This window comes from Schizosaccharomyces octosporus, assembly GCF_000150505.1.
Source record: "Schizosaccharomyces octosporus yFS286 unplaced genomic scaffold supercont6.2, whole genome shotgun sequence".
NCBI lineage: Eukaryota > Fungi > Ascomycota > Schizosaccharomycetes > Schizosaccharomycetales > Schizosaccharomycetaceae > Schizosaccharomyces > Schizosaccharomyces octosporus.
In genome coordinates, this window is record NW_013185620.1 from 3,168,595 (window position 1) to 3,189,990 (window position 21,396).

Genomic DNA, 21,396 nt, shown 5'->3' on the forward strand with positions numbered 1-21,396 from the left:
AGTTTGTTTTTTATTTGGAAAGGTGATACGGAATTATCATAAAAGTCTTAACACCTAAATCATTCAACAGTCGCGTCGGTTATCTAATTAATCGTTCTTCATGGAGAAACCTTTACCTAGACCCCCATCTAATCCTAAATTTATTAACAGTAATAATGATGAAGATGTTATCCTTGACGACCTTGTATTTGGATTAAAGCGTTACGAAGCAGCATTTTATATCAAGTCTGGTATAGAAAGCGTCCTGCATAGTTTTACGAAGGCTGAAGAACTAGAAATGATTAAGCTGAGCTTTTTAATTGCTGACAGTCCCTACCGACCGATATCGTTGGAAAGTGTGCCTTCCAAAATACTGTTTGGTTCCTTTTTATTTTACGTGAAATACAAGATATATGAAAAGGCTGGTCATGTACTTGACAGACAATTCTGTTTTACTCTTCGAAGACTCGCTTCTGATGACCTTTCTGTTAAAAACGAATTTTTCTTTCAGCAAGTCAAAAGTAATTTTCTTGCTCTTCCCAAAATTAAAATAAAAATGCTCTCAGTATTCTTTTCTATCGTACAGATTGTCTTATCTAAACTACGTGGAGGATATAATGAACGCGTTCAGTTTTTTGCTTCTATTGCTGCGGTGATCTTACCGAAAGATCAAGTTAATGAAATGTATTATCTAGTTGAATATGTATCATTGAACGCACAAAGGATATTCCAAATCCGACCTCCTTCTCCCCGGGTGCTTCATCCTCTTCCGCAACCAAATAGTAATCAAAGACAGACTTTGAATGATGAAGGGATACAAAAAATCAGTCCATATACGGGACAAGAAGATATAAAAACAGAGTATAGTAACAATATGGCTACGCATAGAGCCAAGCAAACAGGATCAGAATTTTCCTGGAATACTGAAAGTCCGGGTCTTCAAAGAAACAAGACTTTAAATACCGGCATTCCTACTAGCAAGAAAGAAAACACTATCTCTGGGACAGGGTCTCTTACTACTAGACAGTATGACTATGGAAAGCAGAATGAAGATTATAATGATGAAACAGCTAATAAAGACGAACCGACAAGTCTTATGATACCAATTGATGTCTACGAAAAACTTCATAAGAAATATATTGAAGCTTCAAATAAGCTAAGGATTGCTTTAAATAGCTATCAGGATGTTCATGAGGAGATTGATACACTCTACGAAACTTTCGCCGACGAAGTCAATTCTTTTGAAAATTCAAAAAAGTTACAAGAAGAAAAAATTTTACAAGAAAGAATTAACGTTGAACGAAAAATTAAAGCCTATCAAAAGGAACGTTTAGTTGCTAGCGAGTACGAACTAACATGATTGGTATGGTGCAGGCGGTAGTACAATCTACTGATGTAGTACATTCAATGGTTTTTTTTTTGCTCTTTCTTCGTTTGAAGGTTTTGCCTATTTTTGGTAACGTCATTCTGATAGATTCACCGACTTGAATGTTTGGACTGCTTATGACTAAATTATTTCCTAAATTATGGAGGTCTAAAAATAAATACCGGTTTATTTGTCTTTATTTTTTTCTTTTTTTGGGAATTTATTACATTCGTTTATTCACTGTCCTTCTTTTATTCGTTTCTTCCATTCTTTTTGTTTACTATGGACGATGTAATGAATACCGAATCGGTTGAATCTCTTAAGAATCCAGATAATGATTTCGGTGTACTCCGACCAAGTAAATATTATTCAAGAAAGACTATCATTATAATTGCGACCATGGTCTGCTTTTTGTCAGTTACTGTTTGTCTGGTAGTCTTCTTGCCTATAATCTTCTGCTTTATTATCCCGACTGCTAGGCTTCAAGGTGAACACTTGGCTTTAAAAAAGAATGTTTCGTCACCCATTTCAGTTGCAAACAATGAAAATTATAATCCAATTGACACAGTTGACAAGATTGTCCCGATTCCGGAATACGCAAGGCGTACGTTGTTAGATCCTGCAACTTGGTTAGACAAAACGGACTTTAATACTACGTTTACGGACGTAATGGTTGGAAACCTTAGTATTATGGGGCTTTGTGATGCTTATGATGATACGGTTCAAGCAAATCCTTCAGTTCCTCCTTTAAATAAACCTTTTCCTTATGGAGAAGTCCCAATACGTGGCGTTAATCTCGGAGGTTGGCTTTCTATAGAGCCATTCATCACTCCTTCTTATTTTAGAATCAATAATGGAAGTCAATATTTATTACACGACGAGTTGAGTTTACATAACTATCTTCAAGAAAATGCATCAAGAATAATAGAAGAACACTACAGTACTTTTGTAACGAAAAGGACGTTTGAGGAAGTTCGTGAAGCGGGACTAGATCATGTACGAATTACTTTTCCCTACTGGATTTTGCACAAGGATTTAAACGCAACCAATGTTTCCGGTATCGGTTGGCGTTATTTGTTGCGAGCCATTGAATGGGCTCGTTCCCAGGGATTACGTGTCAACTTGGATCTTCATGCAGCACCAGGGAACCAGAATTCTTGGAATCACGGTGGTTACTTGAATCAGCTTAATTGGCTTGTTGGACCCGAAGGAAATGAAAACGCTGATCGTACTTTAAAAATTCATGAACAACTATCCACTTTTTTTTCCCAGGAGAGATACAAAAATGTTGTTACTATTTATGGACTATTAAATGAACCCAACTCTTTTCTTATTGATCCTCAGCTAATAAATAGTTGGCATAAAAAGGCATACAAAATTGTCAGATCTGCTATTCCAGGTGCTATAATATCAATAAGCGACGGTTTCCGAGGACCAGGAGACTGGGACAAAGAGTATGACCCTTTTCACTTTCCAAACGTGCTCATTGATGCACATAGATACACTATATTCAATGACTTTCTGATAGCCTTACCTTATGAAGATAAATTCAACATTGTTTGTAATTCATGGAAAGAGGAAGTGGAACAGAAGGCAAAGCTTCCAACAATTGTTGGCGAATGGAGTTTGGCTGACACTGATTGTGCAGAATTTCTAAATAACGTGGGTGAAGGCGCCAGATGGGATGGAACATTTTCACCTAACGGAAATGTTGAATGCTGTCCTTCTCGAAAAGATTGCACTTGTTCTACTGCAAATGCTGACCCTGGTAGCTACACAGCAGAGTATCGTAAAGTTCTTTACAACTTTGCTTCTGCACAAATTGAAACTTTTGACAAGACTTGGGGCTGGTTTTATTGGAATTGGGATACAGAGGATGCCACGCAATGGAGTTATAAGAAGTCTCGAGCTGCTGGTTTGTTGCCCGAGTTGGCCTACAAAACTGATCGAGCATTTAATTGCAGCATGCTGGAGACTTCTTTCATGTCTAGGCTGGACTGAGTGCCTAATTGCTTATTTTTGTTAATTTTCATATTTATTTTGACTAGCACATTCTGAAAGACAGATAGTTGACATAAAATGTATATAACCCTTTATGTATAGTAAGTTAAAAAACTAGAAAAAACACTAAAACTCATATTATTTATTAACTCTAATAATCATTACAAATTCCTATGGCAATTCTCTATAAAATATGCCTAATATACAATTGATCAACTTAACTGTATTCTTCCATGATTCTCTGTCGTATTCGTAAACCGGATATTATACGTTTCCACAGTTGAACTCCCATTTTGAAATTTTGCTTGTGGGTTTCTTCTTCTTGCGTCCATTCTAAACCGCTCGCGACCTGAAGTAAGGCTTCTTTATACTTCTTAGAAACAACAATACCGTCGTAATGAGGCCGAGATATACGCTTATGGAAATCAAAGCTCGTTACAGCACGAGCGTAATCCATCTCTAATAATTTAGCTGACTTCTCAGCAAAAGCATGGGTACAATGATAAGCACCATAAGGAAGCATGTTCGACGTATACAAATCTATGTTTCCATAAGCATTTTTTGGAACGACATTGGCGACAACTGGCTTAGGGATATAAAGATCAGTTTGTTCTTCGCCATACAAAGGAATGGTCCCTTTCGCTTTATCTTTAGCGTACTTCAATGGCTGGATTCCTGGTTTTACGACACGCCCTTTGCGATACCAACGGTCAGCAGAAAAAACCAGTTTAACATATTTTCTGGGATAAACTAACTCTACTCCCTTTTTAGTGGATAATCTTCCACATGATTTCTTTGGGTCAATAACCTCATTTTTTCGTAAATGTCTTTCAATCGCGAATATTGGATGATCCTTAAGGTCTTGAATGTTTTTGGGAATTCCTTCTGCTTGTTCTAATCTCAATAATTCTGCATCTTCTATAGCATCACTATCCCTATATATATCCTGGGGTCTTTTTAATTTGGATAAAAAGAGATTTAACCAATCGCTACCAAAAGGAAACATCTCAAGTCGATTCCTCATGATCCGATAATACCGCGAGGTATATCGTCTTGTAACATCTTTCATATATCCACTGGATTCGACAGCAAATACATAAGTCATTTGATTTAATGTATCAGATGAAGATGGTTCGAAGCGGCTTGGTTTACCCACGGAAGAGGCATCACCAAAAGGATCAATGCAAACCCATTTCTGCATCGAGGTGTTAAATACTTCGGCCCAAAATACAGGCTTTGGGGAATCAATGAATTGCGGTTTCTCAAGAACTGGTGAAGCATGAACAGGAGAAGAAGATGAAAAACCTGGCTTCAACGTTCTTCTACGTTTTGAAGCCGTTGAATCAGAAGAAGAATCACTGGGAGAAAATAGGTATTCCAAACTATCCTGAGGAGGAGAATCAGTACTAATTTGTGGACTTCGTCCTTCCGCGGACGCACCAACAAAGCGGAAACTAAGAGTCTGTAAAGAAAAAACCAAACGTGTTGGAACGTCTAGACTCCGAAGAAGAGAGACAAATAACTGGGAACCTGTATCGCGATCACCTTCAAGGGCCTTTGCGGCTTTCAAAAAGTCTTCTTTTGATACTGGTTCATAACTCAGCGTATCATTTTGTAAAGCTCCGTACCAAGGTTTTCTAAGCCCACTCCTGGTAATTTTGAAATGACGCTTCCAAACTTCACATAATGCAACTAAAGCCTGTTGAAAGCTTTTATTTCGGATCATTTGAGATTTCTGGGACGAGCAATGTAGAGACGCCTTTATACCTGGCGGTACAATCCTCGAGAGGTTTTTAAGTGCTTCATCATTACACCATAAATTTCGGATGCACAGATGATATGTAAGACAGAGTAGGTGCATCTGATGAATTTGCAGACGGATTTTTCGGTCGGCTGCTGTAATCCTTAAGGCAGGTTTTTTCAATGATTTTTTCTGTTGTGCTATAGTTTCGTCTAAATATACATTTTGTTCAGTATTCAGGTCAAGAGGTTGCTCTTCAAATAAGGTCTTGCTCTTTATTGCTGCTGGCTGTCCCAAGTCTAAATCAAGCCAGTCTTCTTCGTCTTCACTGAATGATTCTTCATTAGACATTTTTTGATAATAAATGATCTAGGTCTAATCGGTTTGCAAAAAGGTTTAAACACGGTCTATGTTTATCCAAATAAAGTCCAAGTAGTAAAGAATTCGTTACCTATTTATTATTAAAATACAGTTATGATTATTTACAAAATTAAAATCCCAAGGTAATGAAACCAATTCCGTTCATATTTGAATATTTTCTTGCTTTTGGTGGTTTTGTTATGGAGCCTCAAAATTTACGACAGATATTCGTTTCAACGAGATTACAATCCTTTTGAGCTCTGTAAAATAAGGATTATCTACTTCAAGAAGAAAAAAAAGAAAAAACAAAAAGCAAAAAAAATCCTCAACAGAAGCAATTCGCAGCCTAATCACCTATCTCTTGCTTTTCGTTTCTTATACACTATTTCCAACGAAATACATAATCCTTTTGTGAAGAGATTACACTACTGAGTTGTGCCTGGTTGTGAGACAAAAGAAGAAAAGCAAGGTACTAAAGAATTAAATTATTTTATATTTTTAGTGATTCTTGGAAATTACAGATACAAAAGAAAACTTGGAGTTGACCACCTACTTCAGGCTTATTACTGTATTTCCATCAATCGATCTCGAAATCACAGAATACTCGACATTCTACAATAGTGTTAAGTGAGTGACTATTGATATCTAGAAAGATATACTCAACAATGGGAGAATCTGGGTCATCTTCAGCTGATATTTTCATGAGCGATGGCTCTTTACCAAACTCTGAAGCATGGGAAGCCCGTTGTCGTAACATTCGACTAAACACGTCGTAAGTTATTCATGCTTAGAGAGTTCTAACATTTTCTTTTACTTTAGGGACATTAACTTGTTGGTGCTAGACTATTTGATTATTCAGGGAAATGAACAGGGTGCTCGTACTTTTGCATCCGAGGCCGGAATTGAAGATTACTTTATTCCAGGAAGTATTCGAGAACGTATGGAAGTGTGTGAATTAATCCGACAAGGATCCATCAATTCGGCAATGTACCAACTTAATGAGTTAGATCCAGAGGTATGCCACCGCTTACGAGTAATTTTCTCCTAACTAATACTTTAAGATTTTGGACAAGAATACTGAGCTTCTTTTTGAGCTTTTGCGCCTAAAATTGATTGAACTTATTCGCGAGGCAATGAGTCGAGATGATGCTTCAGATGATACGATCGAGAAGTGCTTGGCTTTTGCTACTGAAAACTTGGCTCCAATTGCTCCTTTAAATCCTGCATTCCTCAGTTCATTAGAGATAACCATGTCTTTGCTTTGTTTTTCGCCTAGTTCTTATACTCCAGCGTTAAAGAACGCGCTAGACCCTTCTCAGCGTGAACGTGTAGCCAATTTGGCAAACTTGGCGATGCTCAAATCCCAGGGCTTGCCAAACGAATCTCGGCTGCTCGCCTTGGTCAATTTTGAGAGCTGGTGTAGAAAGCAAGCAGAAAAGCAGTCTATCCGTGTTCCTCAATTTGCTATAAATCCTTAATGATTAACGTTTCTTACGATTTGTATGAATTAACTGAACTACAGTGTTATTATGAATTTTAGATGGATTGACATCTGAGTTAACAAGCATACGAGTGTTAATAAAATGAATTAAAGCTGATTTTTCTAAAAAAAAATAGCCGTCTATAAAAATATAAGATTAAATGATTGATGCCAATTCATTGCAGAGATTAGACGTAGAATTACTTTTAGCTGCAAAGAAAAGCGTAACCATTAATCAGGTCGACGAAAATTATTAAAATTAAAAGAGTCCGCCGACAATTAGTAAAGGAGTGTTTTTAGGAACCATTATGTACATTTTGACGATTCAAGAACGTCTATCCATGATTATTCCTCCATTCTCATGGTATAGAAGGGAATTGTAACCAAGCGCTTTGGAATTCTATTGATCCTGGCTACCGTAAAACTATTTTGCTACCCGCAAAATGAAACCAGGTGTTTAGTGCAAGAATATTTCCTTGGAAATTAAATAACTATTTCCAGTAATTTTTCTGACGGGGCATAAATAAAACAATAGAAACCTTACAGCTTCCTGTAAGGTCTTTCAATAAACATTAGCAGCGAGATATCCAAAACTTATGAATGAATTTTCAATCTTATGAAAAACCACGTAGGGTTCATTTCAGCTCATATATGTGCAATCATTCATACTGCCTCTTAAAAGGTAACTTCGCAATTTAGAACGGTAATATTAGAAACCTGCAGATCTCACATTCAACGGCAATTAATGAAAACCTGTTCATAAATATCTCATATTATCAGTAAAACACAATGTAATACTCAGAATAAAATGAAAGTATCACGTTTCTCTTAAGAATAAAAATAATAGTACACCATATTCTATGCGCTGACACGGGTATCGTAACAAGGAATCGGTCCAATGTATACTACCCAACAAAATTTAAGTCCAAAGAGAAAGCTTAGGTTCATATCCAACTTTATGAATAGATTTTGAATTTTTATGTTAAAGATTATAGAAACAATAGAACGGTCAATTTCGTTTAGAATACCCAAGTCAAACCAACACTCAGGCTACCTTTGAGGCATCAGTCTGTAGACCTTTCCTGAATGTTAGCAAGAGGAGTTGTGTCCCATTCACCAAAATTTAAAGACGCAGGGGAAGTAGGAACACTTCTTCGATTTAAAATAGACACGTAGCCCTCCGTTTTTCGATTGGGTAATGTGTGTAGATACTCTATTGGAGGAAATTGAAGTGACTCATTGTCCAAGGACGCACTAGGCATGGAGGAAAAGGTGGAACTTGCTGAAGTCCGGCTCGGTAGAGCTGACCTCGGATTGCTCTCTTCTTTATACAGATGTAGCGGGAAAGAAATAGAGGTAGAATCAGGTCGAATGTTCAAAGAACGAGAACGACCAATATGAAAGGACTTCTTTCTTGGAAAATGCCCCCTTGTATATGTTCTCTCCATAGTCGGTCTATTAGATGTATGAACTTGGTAATTCCAATCCAAATCAGTTGGCGATGGTACAATCTCTGTTTGTACAGGAAGTCGATGATGATTATTGTTTTGAAAAAAAGTATTAGAAGAAGGACTTGAATGTCCGGAGGGTGGATTTTTTTTGGAAAATAGGTTTTTTACACGATTACTGAACCGACGGGCATATTGGGTAAACCTTCCTTTAGGAGGCTCTGGAGCAACTCGTGTTGGGTGTAAATCGCTGGGAAAGTCGGAAATTGAATAACTTGGCACATGTCTTGATCTCCTTGGCTTTTCAGGTCCAAAGTCTTGACTCAGTCTTTTCCAAAAACTGCTCTTCTTACGAATCAAAGACACACCATCTTCAGGGGAATTTTCAGGGAACATTCAAAAAAGAAAGAAAATGATAATAATATGTACTTTACCTCTACAAAGGAAATTGACAAAGTCCCTAAACCATAAACAATGACAGAAGTTTGAAGGGAAAAACTAACAAAAAAAAATAAAAAGAAGGATTCAAATACAAAAAAAGAAACAAAAAGGCAAAAAAGAGCGACAAAAAGAAAGAATGACAAAAGAATATTTTCCTAGTGAAGAGACAATACGAACAAAAGAAGGACAAAATGTTTTCAAATCAGAGATTCAAAGTTAAAAAGGATATCGATCTAACATGAAGCGTAGGGTATTGATTTCACGTAGTTTTGTTTGCTGACAATACTAATATTGAAAACGTTTGGTTAAATGAAAGTAAAATGGACGTGTGTGACCTGTTGGAACAACAATTGTTTACCACAAAGATAAGTCGTAAAAGCATATTCAAAATTACTATACCAACATACTATAAGCATATTAGCATATAAGCATATGCTAATAAAAGTGAATTTATTAAAGTCTTGGTTATAAGTAAAAGTCTAAATAGCTTAAATAAAGATTTTAAAAGAAAGAAAACAAATTTATTTATAAAGAGATGTGAAATGAAAAAGAGAGGAGGAAGGAAATGTGTTTGGGATCCTTGAAAACTGGTATATTCCTAGGTTTTTATTCCGTATAAGCAATCTGAGGAGAACGGTTAGCTTTTTAACATAGTAAAAATAAAAATAACTTACTTTGGATGCAAACTGAGTCCACTCAACGATACCTTTGTACCATTGGTTTTGTTCGATTGATGTAGATACATCGCGGTCCCAAATTCTGAATTGAGAAAATGTTGATGATGTTTGACAATGCTCTTCAGAAACACTTGCTTCATCCTCAATGTTGTCTTGTCCATTACCAGTGAGAGATTGATCTACGCTTCCCGGTAATGGAAGATGGACACATTCACCCATATAACCATCTGGCAGTTTTAGTGTTTTTCCATTTAGCTCTCTACCTCGAAAATATACCAAGTCAGTATTCGTGGAATCATCCTTTTTCGAAATTTTGTCGTGAAAAAACTCAGAAACTGGAGCTGGGCCATCAAAATCAATAAAGCAAGGCATTAGGGAAACATTATCTTCTGTTTTACCTTCAGTTTTATTTTCAATATGGATAATGGGTTTCTTCATTTTTTAGGATATGTCTCTAACGGGAATTTATTTTGGTTCTGGGTGCACTTAATAGACAGTCTCATAAAACAGAAGCAAATGGAGTACGCGTAGAAAAAGAATCTAATCTTCCGTTATATGTGGTTCATTGTAAATACTTATTTAGAATTTTGCATTGTTGGGATGTAGAATGTACGAATAATAACGAATGGCATGATGGGCAGTTGAAGATATATGTTTTTGCGGCCAGCGAGAATGATTAATTATAGCATTTATTTTAACTAATTCACTTGTTTTCTTCCATTTAATTGTAATGGAGAAGAGGATAGTTCTGTGTCATTAACTACAGACACATCGCTTTCAATCAATCTGAGGAACTAAAGTATCAAAAAAAATAAAATGAAAAGAACTCAGTATGATCATTATTGTTGTCTTTGTAAAAAATAAACGTAAATCAATTATCTTCATAGCAAACTACCTTTAGATTAAGCATGGTAAAAAAAAACATGTATACGAGTTTTGTTCATTAATTAGTGTTTTTTCTCCAGTAAATGAGGCTTTCTCTCTAGTAAATCTATAATAAGTTCAGAGTATAGAGAATTTGCCCAAGAAAACCAGGATCTTGTATAACGCGCAAAAGAAGTGACATCGACAGACTCGTGCATTAAACCAAGGTTATTAGTAGAACGCTTAATTGTTTGTAATAAAGAGAGAATTTCATTATCGTCATCAGATGTGAGAGCTTGGACAATAAGGCTCATAGGCCAGACGTTGCGTAAACCAATATGGGGACCGCCGATGCCGGCAATGACAGTACCTTTTAGGTAATATGGATTACCCTCTGGACTCAAGACCATCTTCCTTGTATTCAAGTAAATGGGATCGTCGCGCTCGACATAACCGAGATAAGGCAAAGAAAGTAAAGAAGGGATGTTGGCATCATCCATGAAAATAGCACTTCCGTAACCATCAACTTCGTAAGCATATACTTTTCCAAATTTGGGATGATCAACAATACCATGTTCGCGGATTCCGTTTGAGATTTTGTTTGCCCAAGACATGGCAATTTTCGCTAAATCGGCGTGGCCAGCAACTTGCAGCATCTCGTGAAGATGGGAAAGCTCCACAACCATCATGGCGTTCGCAGGTATAAGATATTGAAGGATGCTTGTATCATCTGAAGGACGAAAAGCAGTTCGAATGAGAGAAGAATTTTTGTTGAGAGGAAAACCGCGGCCAGAAAGACCAAGAGTTTCGGTTCCGGAATCAGTTTGACGAAGGAATGTGTAGACGGGATTTTTGGGAAATCCGGTATCTGGATCAAAGGTAGAGGTGGATTGTTCTTCCAACACCCGGAAAATTACCTGTACGGTAGAGACCCATTTCGGTGAGAAGATAGAAGAGTCCTTGCTATAGAACCAATAATTATAAGAAAGTTTAAGGAATGCAGCAAGGGAATCAAGTTCGTACTTACATTCAAACACCACCTGGGGATCGTATGCTGGAGTGACGCGGTCGCTTTGACCATTGTCGTTTCCACCGATATGACTTTGTTTGGGAGGCTGAAAGGCATTACAGTAGGGAAACTGGATGAGCATTTCAGCTTGTGTTTGAATGGCACCCAATATAAGGCTGGAAAGAGGACGGTCGGACTTTACGAGTGGAAGGTAAGGGGCAAGTTGATTTGCGGAATCACGGATCCATTCAGCAGGAATGTCACCGGTAATGACTAATGTTTGTGGGTGATCTGGATGGTCTTCATGCCAACGAATGGTGGTGTCCAGGGTGTTTGGCATGCAATTTTCAAAGAGACGAGCGAGATCCTCATCAGCAAGACGACTCTTTACATCGTCGATGGTTTGTTCAACTTCCTTGGAATGAAATGTGCGGCAGGCTTGTACAGGACGCTGGAAAGGAAGCTTTAGGGAACCGGCAAGGGGAAAGTGTTTTCTAGTAGAAAAGTCTTTGAAATTGGGACATGACTAAAAAGAGAAAAAAAAAAGATTAGTATATAATATTGAAGAAAACAACAACAACAACTCTAATCGGAGACAAAGGAACTTTGGAGATTGATGGATGAAGAAGAGTTGGGAAGAAAAACAAACATACCTTCCAAGCGAAATCGAAGGAATTGGCCAAAGAGACCGAAAAGAATAGAAAAAGACTCCAAAAAGCGATCATTTGCAACGAATTGACAAATAAATCTGCCAAGGGCAAAGAACAACTTTGTGTAAGGAATATTTACGTTTGTTGATTTTATATATGTGGGTTCTGGTACTATGTGGGGGATATTCTTAACAAAGCCATTCCAGGAAGCATAAAAAGAGTAGTAGTAAATAAACAAAGAAGAGTTGGAATGGAAGAAAAGCAAAGGAGAGAGCGTAAAGAAAAATAAATAATGAAATAAAACAAACTTAATAAAAATAAATTTATTTTCTTTTTTTTTATTTAGAAATCACGTCTTTTGGGACTTGGCGATTGGTTTTTTTTCCTGTTGTTCTCGATGAAGAAGCCAGTGAACAAACTCTTATAAAGGCTTCGTTCCTTTGCTATAATTCCTATCAAATTAATTTTTTTTTTAGTTTTTCTTTTATATTCTGTTTTCTATTTCCATCGGGCAAATCTATCTATCCTTGGTATTCAAGAGCTAAAAATGTGTAAACAAACCAAATTCTTTGTTTTCATCGTATTAACGGGGGTTTCATACAAGGATATCGTCAAACATTCCCTGGAAGAAAATTTCGTAATATGATGATGAATTCAGTACGGTACAAACAAACAGACAACCGATCTGATCGAAGGGAATCAACCGTTCAAAAGGTTGAAAGAACAAACAAATTTAAAATAAATATAATTAAAAAAATAAAAAAAAAAGCACTGTTCTCTACTCTCCCTTGAACTGACTCTTGAAATATCATTCAAGGATCCTTACTTAGTACGTTATTGTTTCAGAAAACGATGAAAAGTCCTAACGTTAGGTATTGATAATAGAATTTTTGGGAAGAGAATTTCAAATTTTAAAAGAAAAAAATATTCTCCTTCTTCCTCCTCTTTCCTCTCCTTCTCGCCTCAACCTTCAACCAAATATAACAACACATCACTCGTTTATATAATAAGTCAAATCTTTATTACTACGCTTTACCTCCCTCTATCCCGTGCTAACATACAACACTTCAGATCTACCGAATAGAATGATGTCATATTTTTCGATCATGTCATATGTTCGGTAAAAAAAAAAGCTCATCATCCCTGGAGAAGACTCGGGTTTTTAATTTATATCAACGACCAATTCGAACGCTCCTTCCACCACACACTGACCACCATTGAGTTCACAGCTCACTTTGATTCGAGAAGCATTTCTCGTAACTTTAGACCTTTTTCTTCACGAAATTTCATTCGCATTTATTACAACAATCAAAATAAACAAAAGAAAAAAGGAATTCTTTTGTTTTTTGTTTTGTTTGTTTTCTCAAAGAGAAAAAAAAAAGCAAGAAATCTGAAAAGTCATTTTCAAATTCGATTTTTGAAAGATTTTTAGACTTGCTTTGGTTTGTTTTGTGTTGTCAATATACACGTACACAATTATAAATATCACATTTCCTTTCGTTGCTTTTCCTATTCTCTATTTTCTACGCATAACTTGTAAATAAAGGATTAAAGCGATTTTATTAGATATTTGATCTGATTTCCCTTTTTTGTTTTGGTGGATTTCCTATAGAAAGACATTGCTCTTTTCTTCCTTTTGATTTTGATATTTTTTTTACCTTCTTTTTTTTTTTTATTGTTGCCTCTTTATTGCGCTGACAAACGTTTGGACCGATTGTTCATCGTTGTTGATTTGATTGAATTGTAATTCCATCGGCTTTGTTTTGATCGTTTGATTTATCTTTGGGTGGTTTGATTTTCAGTTTCATTCTTTTGTTTTGTTTTGTTTTGTTTTACTTTTCTTTTTCCTTTAAATTCACTTCAACACTGTCGTTTTTGTCTTTCTATTGTGTTCGGTGTTGTCGTTGTTGTTTTCTTAAACCTTCCTATTCCCTTCTCTTTCGAATAGAATAACTAGGAGTCGTTGATCTTTTCCTGTTTTTTGTTTTTCTTTTACATTCTTCTTTATTCCTTTTTCTTTTTGCTTTGCTCTTAAAAGCTTCGAAAAAGGTTCCCTTCTATTTTTTCGATTCTCTTGTTTAGCTATTCCATCTTCTCAGGCTACTGGACGAGTTTGTTTTACGAATACAATTTACATACTTCTTGTCTTGCCTTCTATCCTGTTTGCAATCGTTCGTTCTCTATTGCCATTTCGTCGTTTTCCTTGGATAGATTGCTTTGCTCCTCTTTTGATATAGCTTATTTATTTTGTTTGTTGTCCTTTTTCTTTTCTTATTCTATTCCTATTCTTCTACCCTTTCTCTCTTCTCACTTATTCTTGTTTTCCTTTTTTTTTGGTGATTCTTTGACCCTGTTTTGGTTTTCTGGATTTCTTGTCTCTTGAATCCTTTCTCAGTGTTTTTGTTTTATTTTCTTCCTTTTTACTCTGTTCAGTTTCCATTTCCTTTTTTGTTGTATTTTTATCTCTGTTCTTCTTTGTTTCGTTTGGTTTGTAACAACAACTACCCTTCTCTTTCGTTGTTTGTCAATATGGTGTATACAAAGGCTTGGTTTTTACAAAATATTGCTCGACAAACCTTGGGCAAAAATGTTGCTGTTCATCGTCCTCCATTAAAATTATCTAATATGACAAATTGGATCCAACAGCAGCAAGCTCAAGCAAATCTTTCTACCTCTTCCTCTTCTAAACAAAACCTTCCTGAATACTATTACGTTTCCGAGGAAGATATGTTGTCCTTTGAACGTGGATTCCCAATTAGCATCCGTGATCCTCCTCTCTCTGATCCAAAACAGACTATATCTTCTCAAAACCATTCTAAATATTTTGATGCCAATGGTATTTCTCACCTTTCTCTTCTTCCCACTTCGCTTCCTAATGCATCTGAACCTCTAACGCCTGAGGAATTATTCAATACCCCTAATGAACTTTCTTCATCTACCTCCCCTCTTTCTCTAGAGACGCCGTCTGCCCTGACTAGTCCTTCTTTAGATCAATCCTGCCCTCCTTCTTTAGAGTCTTCCTTTGTTTCTCTACCTCCCAGCTCCTTTTCGTCTTCAGAAAATTTCGTTTCTTTCTTGCAGCGTCTCGCTCACAGTGATCTCTCTATACACACCTTTGAACTTTACAAGATTGCTTGTGATTCACCTGGGGTTCTCAACCTACATGCATACAATACTATCCTTGAATGCATGGCTAATAATGATTATTATATTACTTCCTCGAAGAATATGCAAAAAGTTGTTCGAGTTTATGTAGACATGCTGAATTGCTTTTTTGTTCCTGACGCTAAAACTTTCGAAACGGTTATCACTGCTTTGTGTCGACGTGCAAAAGTCATCGAAGATCGAACCAAGTTTCTCGTTAGTCGTACCTCTTTGGCCCAACCTCATATCGTTAAAGATTTACAAACTGAGCTGTCGGACTTACGCTCTGAGATGCCCTTACAGACTGCTGTTTTCATGTACACTTCGAGCTTGATAAACCACGGCATCTCTTACTCCAGTTCTTTCTATGCCTATTTCATTGACTCCATTGCTCGTTACGGAACTTCTAGCCAGTTGAAATCTTTACTCGAAAACATTCCTTTCGAGTCCATTCAAGCTGACAGCCATCCAAAATTACTTCCAGCTCTCATCCGTGCATTCGGAAAAGCAAAGAGGCTAGAAGTTTGCTTCCAGCTTTTACAGACTTACAAGTTGTCTGATCCCACTAGTAATTCGGATAATACGAATGTCGATTCCTGGGAAGCCCTTATGGAGTCGTATTTCGAGACAAATCACTCAGGCCAAGCAATTCAACTCATGGAGTCTTTCTTTAAATATACGGCTCATGAACAAACAATCCCTTGCACTGTTGTCAATTGTTTTCTTAACAGACTATCGCAATTAGGTGATTATAAAGAGGCTGCCTACTGGCTTGATTTAGCCTTGGTTAAAATCGATACCTATCAGAAGGATTCTTCCATCCTTTCTTCCATCTTGGAAGCGGCTTGTAAAGCAAAGGATGTAGAGTTTTCAATAGCTTTTGTTCGAAAATTTACGCTTGCTGCATTTATGGAAGAACACAAGGTACTTCTGCAATATCTGCAATTATTGGTTTCCACCAATAATATTGAAATTTTGAGATTACATGTCTACCCTGTAATCAATTCGGTTTCGTTATATACAAATTTCAACTTTTCTACTATTTACAAAGCATTTATTGATAATGGACATGTTAGTCTTGCTTTACGCTTACTTAAAAAGCATGTAGAACCAAGAGCCGCGACTCCTAGTAACATTCCTTCTGTGAATACAGCAGCTTTACAATTGTCAATCTTGAATGGTTTTTGGGATGTTTTACCAAAGTCACTTCAAAATGATTCTGAGGTTTTGCTTCAATTGCTATATATCTTGGAAAGTCAAGTTAATTTTCCTCAGGTTGAGTTTATTGCTCCTTTACTTCATACAGCAGTGCAGAGCATCAACAAGTCTACCCTGGATCTAAACTCATTTTCACCTCGGGCATTTGGATATCTTCTTGAGTATGCAGCTTTTAATGTCGTCCAAACTGAAGGATCTCTTTCTAGCAAGCGTGACTTGAAGGATTTATTACGAGTATTCTCCGGTAAAAAATATCCTGCCACATTCAAGAATGTTCATATCTTGCTTCGATCTTTCTCTTATTTGAGAGATGATGAGCGCTTGGTTGAGCTCGTACGTGATAATATCGTCTCTGAAGCCGTCATCGGGTTTTCCACCGATAATAAAGGTCGAAAAATTTTGGCAGACATTTCCCAAGTTTGCTATTTCTTTGATCACTTCCACTTCATTGATCATGAAGTCAATTCCAATGTGTCAAAGATGATATCGGGTACTGCATCCGAACGGATTGATGCCAACTTGTTGTTTTTCCAATTTGGAAAACTAATTGAAAATGACAAATTTTTACACCCTGAAGCTTATCCCTCTTTGATTTCAGCCTTGAGTAAACACAAGCAATTCGGAGCTGTTCATCGCGTATTCGAACATGCAAAATTGTTTTATCGAAAGATACGTGCTTCATCTTCCGAGAAGGCCAATTGGTTCATGGCTTTAGTATTGGACTCAATGGTGTTATCATCCTCTTTTTCCCGTGACTTTAAGGGTTCAACTTTGTACTGTGACCAAATGAAATCCATAGGTTATATTCCTCGAGCATCTACTTTTGCACATCTGATCAACAACTCCACGAAACGTGGAGATACCGATGATGCTACAACCGCTTTGAAGATTTTTGAGGAAACTAAACGTCATAACGTAAAGCCTTCTGTTTTTCTTTACAATGCTGTTTTATCCAAACTAGGTCGTGCTCGCCGTACCACCGAATGCTGGAAGCTTTTCCAAGAAATGAAAGAATTTGGACTTCTTCCTACTAGCGTAACTTACGGAACAGTCATAAATGCTGCTTGTCGAATAGGTGATGAAGCTTTAGCCGAAAAGTTGTTCTGTGAAATGGAAAACCAGTCCAACTATCAACCTCGTGTAGCACCTTATAATACCATGATCCAGTTTGAAGTACAAACTATGTATAACAGAGAGAAGGCATTATACTATTACAATCGATTGTGCTCAACTGAAATACAGCCTTCCCCTCATACATACAAATTGCTCATGGATGCATATGGTATGCTTGAACCTGTTGATGTAACATCAGTTGAAGCTATATTAGAGCTTATGGAGCAAACTGGTGTAAAGGTTCTTCCAATGCACTATGCAGCCTACATCCATATACTTGGTATTGTGATGTCTGATGTTCAAGCTGCTAACAAGTGCTATCTTATTGCGCTTGCAAAACACGAAGCTGGGGAGATTCGTTTGGATGCCAACCTTTTCCAGTCTCAAATAGAATCTTTAATTGCGAATGATCGTATCATTGAAAGAGTTCAGATCGTTTCCGACATGAAAAAATATGGTGTTTCTTTGAATGCTTACATTGTAAATGCTCTGATTAAGGGTTTTACGAAAGTAGGCATGATTAGTAAAGCCAGATACTATTTTGATCTTTTGGACTGTGATGGCATGTCGGGTAAAGAACCTAGTACCTATGAGAATATGGTTCGTGCATATCTGAGCGTAAACAACGCAGAAGAAGCTGTTGAAATTGTTGAGCAGCTAAAGCGTAAGCGTTATCCAGCTCCTGTTGTAAATAGAATTTCCTCTCTTGTGAACAATTATATGTTACAGAAACCTAAGCGAAGAACAAATAGCTACAAGCCTTATTTGCAATCCGTCTCAAGTGAGAGAGATTTGACGCCATGCAGTCAGATGGCATAGACATTTTTAATTCTGATATCCGGGATTGTTATTTATCATTGGTTTTTTTCTTTCTTTTTGTTTTGTTGATGTATACTCTTTATTGTTTAAGCACGCGAAAGCTCTGTTTATCTATTTAATTATTCACACTTAGACTCCCTTTTAGACTTTTAGACTTTATAGATTTTTAGATATGAAAAAAAAAATAGGCATATCAACTTTCCCTTCTATTTACATTATACGAAATCCATGCATAGGAGATTTGTAAAATCGAAGACGAGAAATTAGTCATACAAGTATGTTTAAGAATATATGAACAACATAGGATTAAAGAAAGACTAAACGGAATGATTATTAGAAAAGGGTGTTAATGAATTCCATTTTTGAGGACTGTTCGAGTTTTATATTATGGGACTTTTTGTACAGATTTAGTGTTCTTATAAAATTCAGATCACCAAAATCTTGTTGCTGTTCAAACTTCAAAATCACATCTAATGCTTTTGATGCGTCTTTAAGTGAAACGGCTGGCTCGATAATTTCGTCTTCGTCGGTTTCGTAGTCTCGATCAGGAAGAAATTGAGCTGCAATCTGGTTGACCAACTGCCCGTCTCGGTTTTCTCTTAGTTCTTCAGGAGGATCGATAAAATTTTCAATGTCAGCAGATTTTTGGGGATCAAATCTAGAAACAGTCTGCTGCAATTGAGAAACTATCCGTGAAGTTTCAGAAGGTTCTGGTTCAGCCTCTAATAACGGACCCAGCACACCTGAGCGACGAAAATATCCTGCAATAGTAGCAGGTTCTATTTGATAATCCCATATGTCGACCATCCAGCGAACAGCTTGTAATATGTTTATAGAATGCAAAGGATTAATGTCTTTTTCCGTTTTCAGAAGAATGTCGTAAATCCAAGACCGACGGTAATGAGCCTTAAAAGTCTTGTTGATACCTTGCTCGCAAGGATTCGATATGCTTGTCATATTCGGAGGCAATAGAACGACTAATACATTATTTAGAGGAAAATTGGATTTTCGAATGTTTTCTATACTTAACTGATGGACGCTAGAAGAATCCAGTAATAACAGTACACTTCTACCTTCCATTTGAGAATCAAACCATCGAAGCCATTCTTCCATAATTGGGACGTTCATGGTGGCTATACCATTATGTCTCCATATTATGTTTAGATTATGAGGAGGAACTTTGGCATTTTTGAAAGCTCTTGGGTTTTTGGAATATCCAATGATCCATAAAGGTAAACGCTCAGTTCCATCCGCATTACAGCAAATCGTTACAGTAACAAAAGCTTTGTTTCGTTCAACACCTGCGACATTATTTTTCCCAATATTGCGTTTAGGTGTGAGTTTCCAAAAGAAGGATATTTCATCCATGTTGTAGATGTCGCGAACTGCATAACGGTTTTTCAGCTCGTGAATGCGTACTACATCGCTGACCGGTTGAGATCCAGCGTCATCAAGAATAGGGGGGGGATTGGGTAGAGAGAGAGGATTTTGTATATGAGAGGATTCAGTAGAGTCTAAAGGATTGTGGGATATTTGCTGAAAATGAATTGGAGGCGGTCCTTCTTGCGGTGATAACTGCGAAGAAGTAGTGGTGTAAATTTCTTTTTGACTTAGGAAGGAATGTCGCTTTTTGAACTTTTCTAGCCAGCCATTACTAAAAGCAGGAGGTGGTTGATTTTGATAGATTGGTATTTTCTTCCAAAGTTCCATCGCTGCATGCCGTATAGATTCACTGCTGACAGACACATTTTGTTTTTCCATTCGTAGCCGCCATTCAGCTAACGCATTCTCTAACACTGGATATTTTGCTGGCCGCAACTTAACTGCTCCTTCATTGACAATCTCATTATGATCCAAGTAATCATATTTCGATGACAGTACCGTCGATATTGTAGCTTGTGAGATGTTTTTTTGAAACTTATCTTCGAACCATTCTTTTATTGCTTTTTGTCCCGGTTTACTCTCAAATCCACTGTAAAAATTTCGTATGGCCTTTTTTTCTGCAATGGTAATTGCCTGCCTTCTCACTGGCGGCATTTTCTAATGCTTTTTATAATATGAAGGCCGCCCCCTGTATGTATATTTCGTAAGAGTCGAGTCCTAACAACTCGATATCGTTACGGCGAGGTTGTATGAGATTTTGTAGTGATTATTGGATGGATCCTTGTTAGACTAATACCATGAGAATTGTAAGTAACATGGATGTCAAGGAGTGTGAACAGCTAGTTTAATTCCTCTCAAACAAGAGGACTATAACTTGACTTTTAAACTAAAATACTTGAAATCTAATTTTTCTTTTGTTTTTACAAAGGATATTTTCTTGGCAGTCAGAGCAATGAGTGCTAATGGTCCCTTTAACTGTAAGGAAGACGAGTTTGGATAGGTCGGTGGGGGCTTCTTTAATACTTTCGAAACCATTGATGCCTTCGATGAAGTGATACCTTTCTTGTTCTTTTATGAGTGTAAATTTCTACCAACTAGGAGAATTGTATTCAAAAGCAGGTTAAAGCTACAAACCTACATCATCGCTACTACCATGAATATCATTTTACTCAGACAGCTGCTGTACGAATTGTTTATTGAAAAAGCTTTAGAGTGGTTTCGGATGATGTTATTTACTAAATAAAAGCTAATAGAAGAGAATAATTTTCTTATTTAAGGCTTAAACCCAAGAAAAATGAATGCAGAAAAAATGCGACATTGAAAGTACAAGAAACCCCCAATATTAGTAATATTACCACTAATATATAGTTATAACAAAAACATTAAGAGATTGTTACTTGTAGAAGTAAATATACAACTCATTAATATTGGAGTCGTGTCAGGCAACGAAAAAGGTAGGATAGCTCAAGAATTGACATTTTCTATTTTCTATTTTTCATAATCGAATGTGGTTGCTTAATGTATACAACGTCCTTGTTGAGGCGTATGCTCCAAAGGAAGTTCGTGGATGATATGAATATACTCCCATAAGGCTTTCATACATGTACAGCCGCTCAAAATCTTGCTTTCTATTATGAGCATAGTTATTTAATTAGATATCTAATGAAGACTTCATTTCATTCTCATAGATCCTGTCAATGAAA

General features: G+C 36.7%; 9 protein-coding genes across 9 annotated transcripts; 4 read left to right on the forward strand and 5 right to left on the reverse strand.

Annotated features, from left to right (window-relative positions):
• Positions 1-100: 100 nt before the first annotated feature.
• SOCG_00852 (uncharacterized protein) lies at positions 101-1,339 on the forward strand (the record flags this gene model as incomplete). The annotated part of the gene is made up of 1 exon (XM_013163272.1): positions 101-1,339. One exon carries the CDS (start codon positions 101-103, stop codon positions 1,337-1,339), a length of 1,239 nt encoding a protein of 412 aa, XP_013018726.1.
• A 288-nt stretch (positions 1,340-1,627) lies between these two features.
• SOCG_00853 (glucan 1,3-beta-glucosidase Exg2) lies at positions 1,628-3,346 on the forward strand (the record flags this gene model as incomplete). Its single annotated transcript, XM_013163273.1, has 1 exon — positions 1,628-3,346. One exon carries the CDS (start codon positions 1,628-1,630, stop codon positions 3,344-3,346), a length of 1,719 nt encoding a protein of 572 aa, XP_013018727.1.
• A 132-nt stretch (positions 3,347-3,478) lies between these two features.
• SOCG_00854 (DNA repair protein Rhp41) lies at positions 3,479-5,712 on the reverse strand. The gene has a single exon (XM_013163274.1). It carries the CDS (start codon positions 5,436-5,438, stop codon positions 3,564-3,566), a length of 1,875 nt encoding a protein of 624 aa, XP_013018728.1. The 5' UTR covers positions 5,439-5,712; the 3' UTR covers positions 3,479-3,563.
• On the forward strand, positions 3,586-7,045 carry SOCG_00855 (proteasome-dependent catabolite inactivation protein). Its single transcript, XM_013163275.1, has 3 exons — positions 3,586-6,219; positions 6,267-6,462; positions 6,509-7,045. The coding sequence occupies exons 1-3, from the start codon at positions 6,113-6,115 to the stop codon at positions 6,923-6,925; spliced, it is 720 nt and encodes a 239-aa protein (XP_013018729.1). The 5' UTR covers positions 3,586-6,112; the 3' UTR covers positions 6,926-7,045.
• On the reverse strand, positions 7,015-9,151 carry SOCG_00856 (uncharacterized protein). The gene has a single exon (XM_013163276.1). It carries the CDS (start codon positions 8,769-8,771, stop codon positions 7,992-7,994), a length of 780 nt encoding a protein of 259 aa, XP_013018730.1. The 5' UTR covers positions 8,772-9,151; the 3' UTR covers positions 7,015-7,991.
• Positions 9,152-9,220: 69 nt separating this feature from the next.
• Positions 9,221-10,252, reverse strand: SOCG_00857 (ribonuclease H2 complex subunit). The gene is made up of 2 exons (XM_013163277.1): positions 9,491-10,252; positions 9,221-9,440 (listed from the first exon to the last, which is right to left on the reverse strand). Exons 1-2 carry the CDS (start codon positions 9,929-9,931, stop codon positions 9,423-9,425), a joined length of 459 nt encoding a protein of 152 aa, XP_013018731.1. The 5' UTR covers positions 9,932-10,252; the 3' UTR covers positions 9,221-9,422.
• On the reverse strand, positions 10,187-12,260 carry SOCG_00858 (uncharacterized protein). The gene is made up of 2 exons (XM_013163278.1): positions 12,020-12,260; positions 10,187-11,892 (listed from the first exon to the last, which is right to left on the reverse strand). Exons 1-2 carry the CDS (start codon positions 12,089-12,091, stop codon positions 10,441-10,443), a joined length of 1,524 nt encoding a protein of 507 aa, XP_013018732.1. The 5' UTR covers positions 12,092-12,260; the 3' UTR covers positions 10,187-10,440.
• Positions 12,261-13,261: 1,001 nt separating this feature from the next.
• SOCG_00859 (PPR repeat protein) lies at positions 13,262-18,522 on the forward strand. The gene has a single exon (XM_013163279.1). It carries the CDS (start codon positions 14,546-14,548, stop codon positions 18,308-18,310), a length of 3,765 nt encoding a protein of 1,254 aa, XP_013018733.1. The 5' UTR covers positions 13,262-14,545; the 3' UTR covers positions 18,311-18,522.
• On the reverse strand, positions 16,320-20,437 carry SOCG_00860 (ARS-binding protein). Its single transcript, XM_013163280.1, has one exon. It carries the CDS (start codon positions 20,345-20,347, stop codon positions 18,644-18,646), a length of 1,704 nt encoding a protein of 567 aa, XP_013018734.1. The 5' UTR covers positions 20,348-20,437; the 3' UTR covers positions 16,320-18,643.
• Between the last annotated feature and the right edge of the window lie 959 nt (positions 20,438-21,396).

Bases quoted from the DNA above. Each gene is read 5' to 3' on its own strand.
- SOCG_00855 (XM_013163275.1), top strand. From the start codon at position 6,113: ATGGGAGAATCTGGGTCATCTTCAGCTGATATTTTCATGAGCGATGGC. The intron at 6,220-6,266 runs GTAAGTTATTCA...CTTTTACTTTAG, and splicing joins AACATTCGACTAAACACGTC to GGACATTAACTTGTTGGTGC. The intron at 6,463-6,508 runs GTATGCCACCGC...TAATACTTTAAG, and splicing joins TTAATGAGTTAGATCCAGAG to ATTTTGGACAAGAATACTGA.
- SOCG_00860 (XM_013163280.1), bottom strand. From the start codon at position 20,347: ATGCCGCCAGTGAGAAGGCAGGCAATTACCATTGCAGAAAAAAAGGCC.
- SOCG_00854 (XM_013163274.1), bottom strand. From the start codon at position 5,438: ATGTCTAATGAAGAATCATTCAGTGAAGACGAAGAAGACTGGCTTGAT.
- SOCG_00859 (XM_013163279.1), top strand. From the start codon at position 14,546: ATGGTGTATACAAAGGCTTGGTTTTTACAAAATATTGCTCGACAAACC.
- SOCG_00857 (XM_013163277.1), bottom strand. From the start codon at position 9,931: ATGAAGAAACCCATTATCCATATTGAAAATAAAACTGAAGGTAAAACA.
- SOCG_00858 (XM_013163278.1), bottom strand. From the start codon at position 12,091: ATGATCGCTTTTTGGAGTCTTTTTCTATTCTTTTCGGTCTCTTTGGCC. The intron at 11,893-12,019 runs GTATGTTTGTTT...TTCTCTTTTTAG, and splicing joins CCTTCGATTTCGCTTGGAAG to TCATGTCCCAATTTCAAAGA.
- SOCG_00856 (XM_013163276.1), bottom strand. From the start codon at position 8,771: ATGTTCCCTGAAAATTCCCCTGAAGATGGTGTGTCTTTGATTCGTAAG.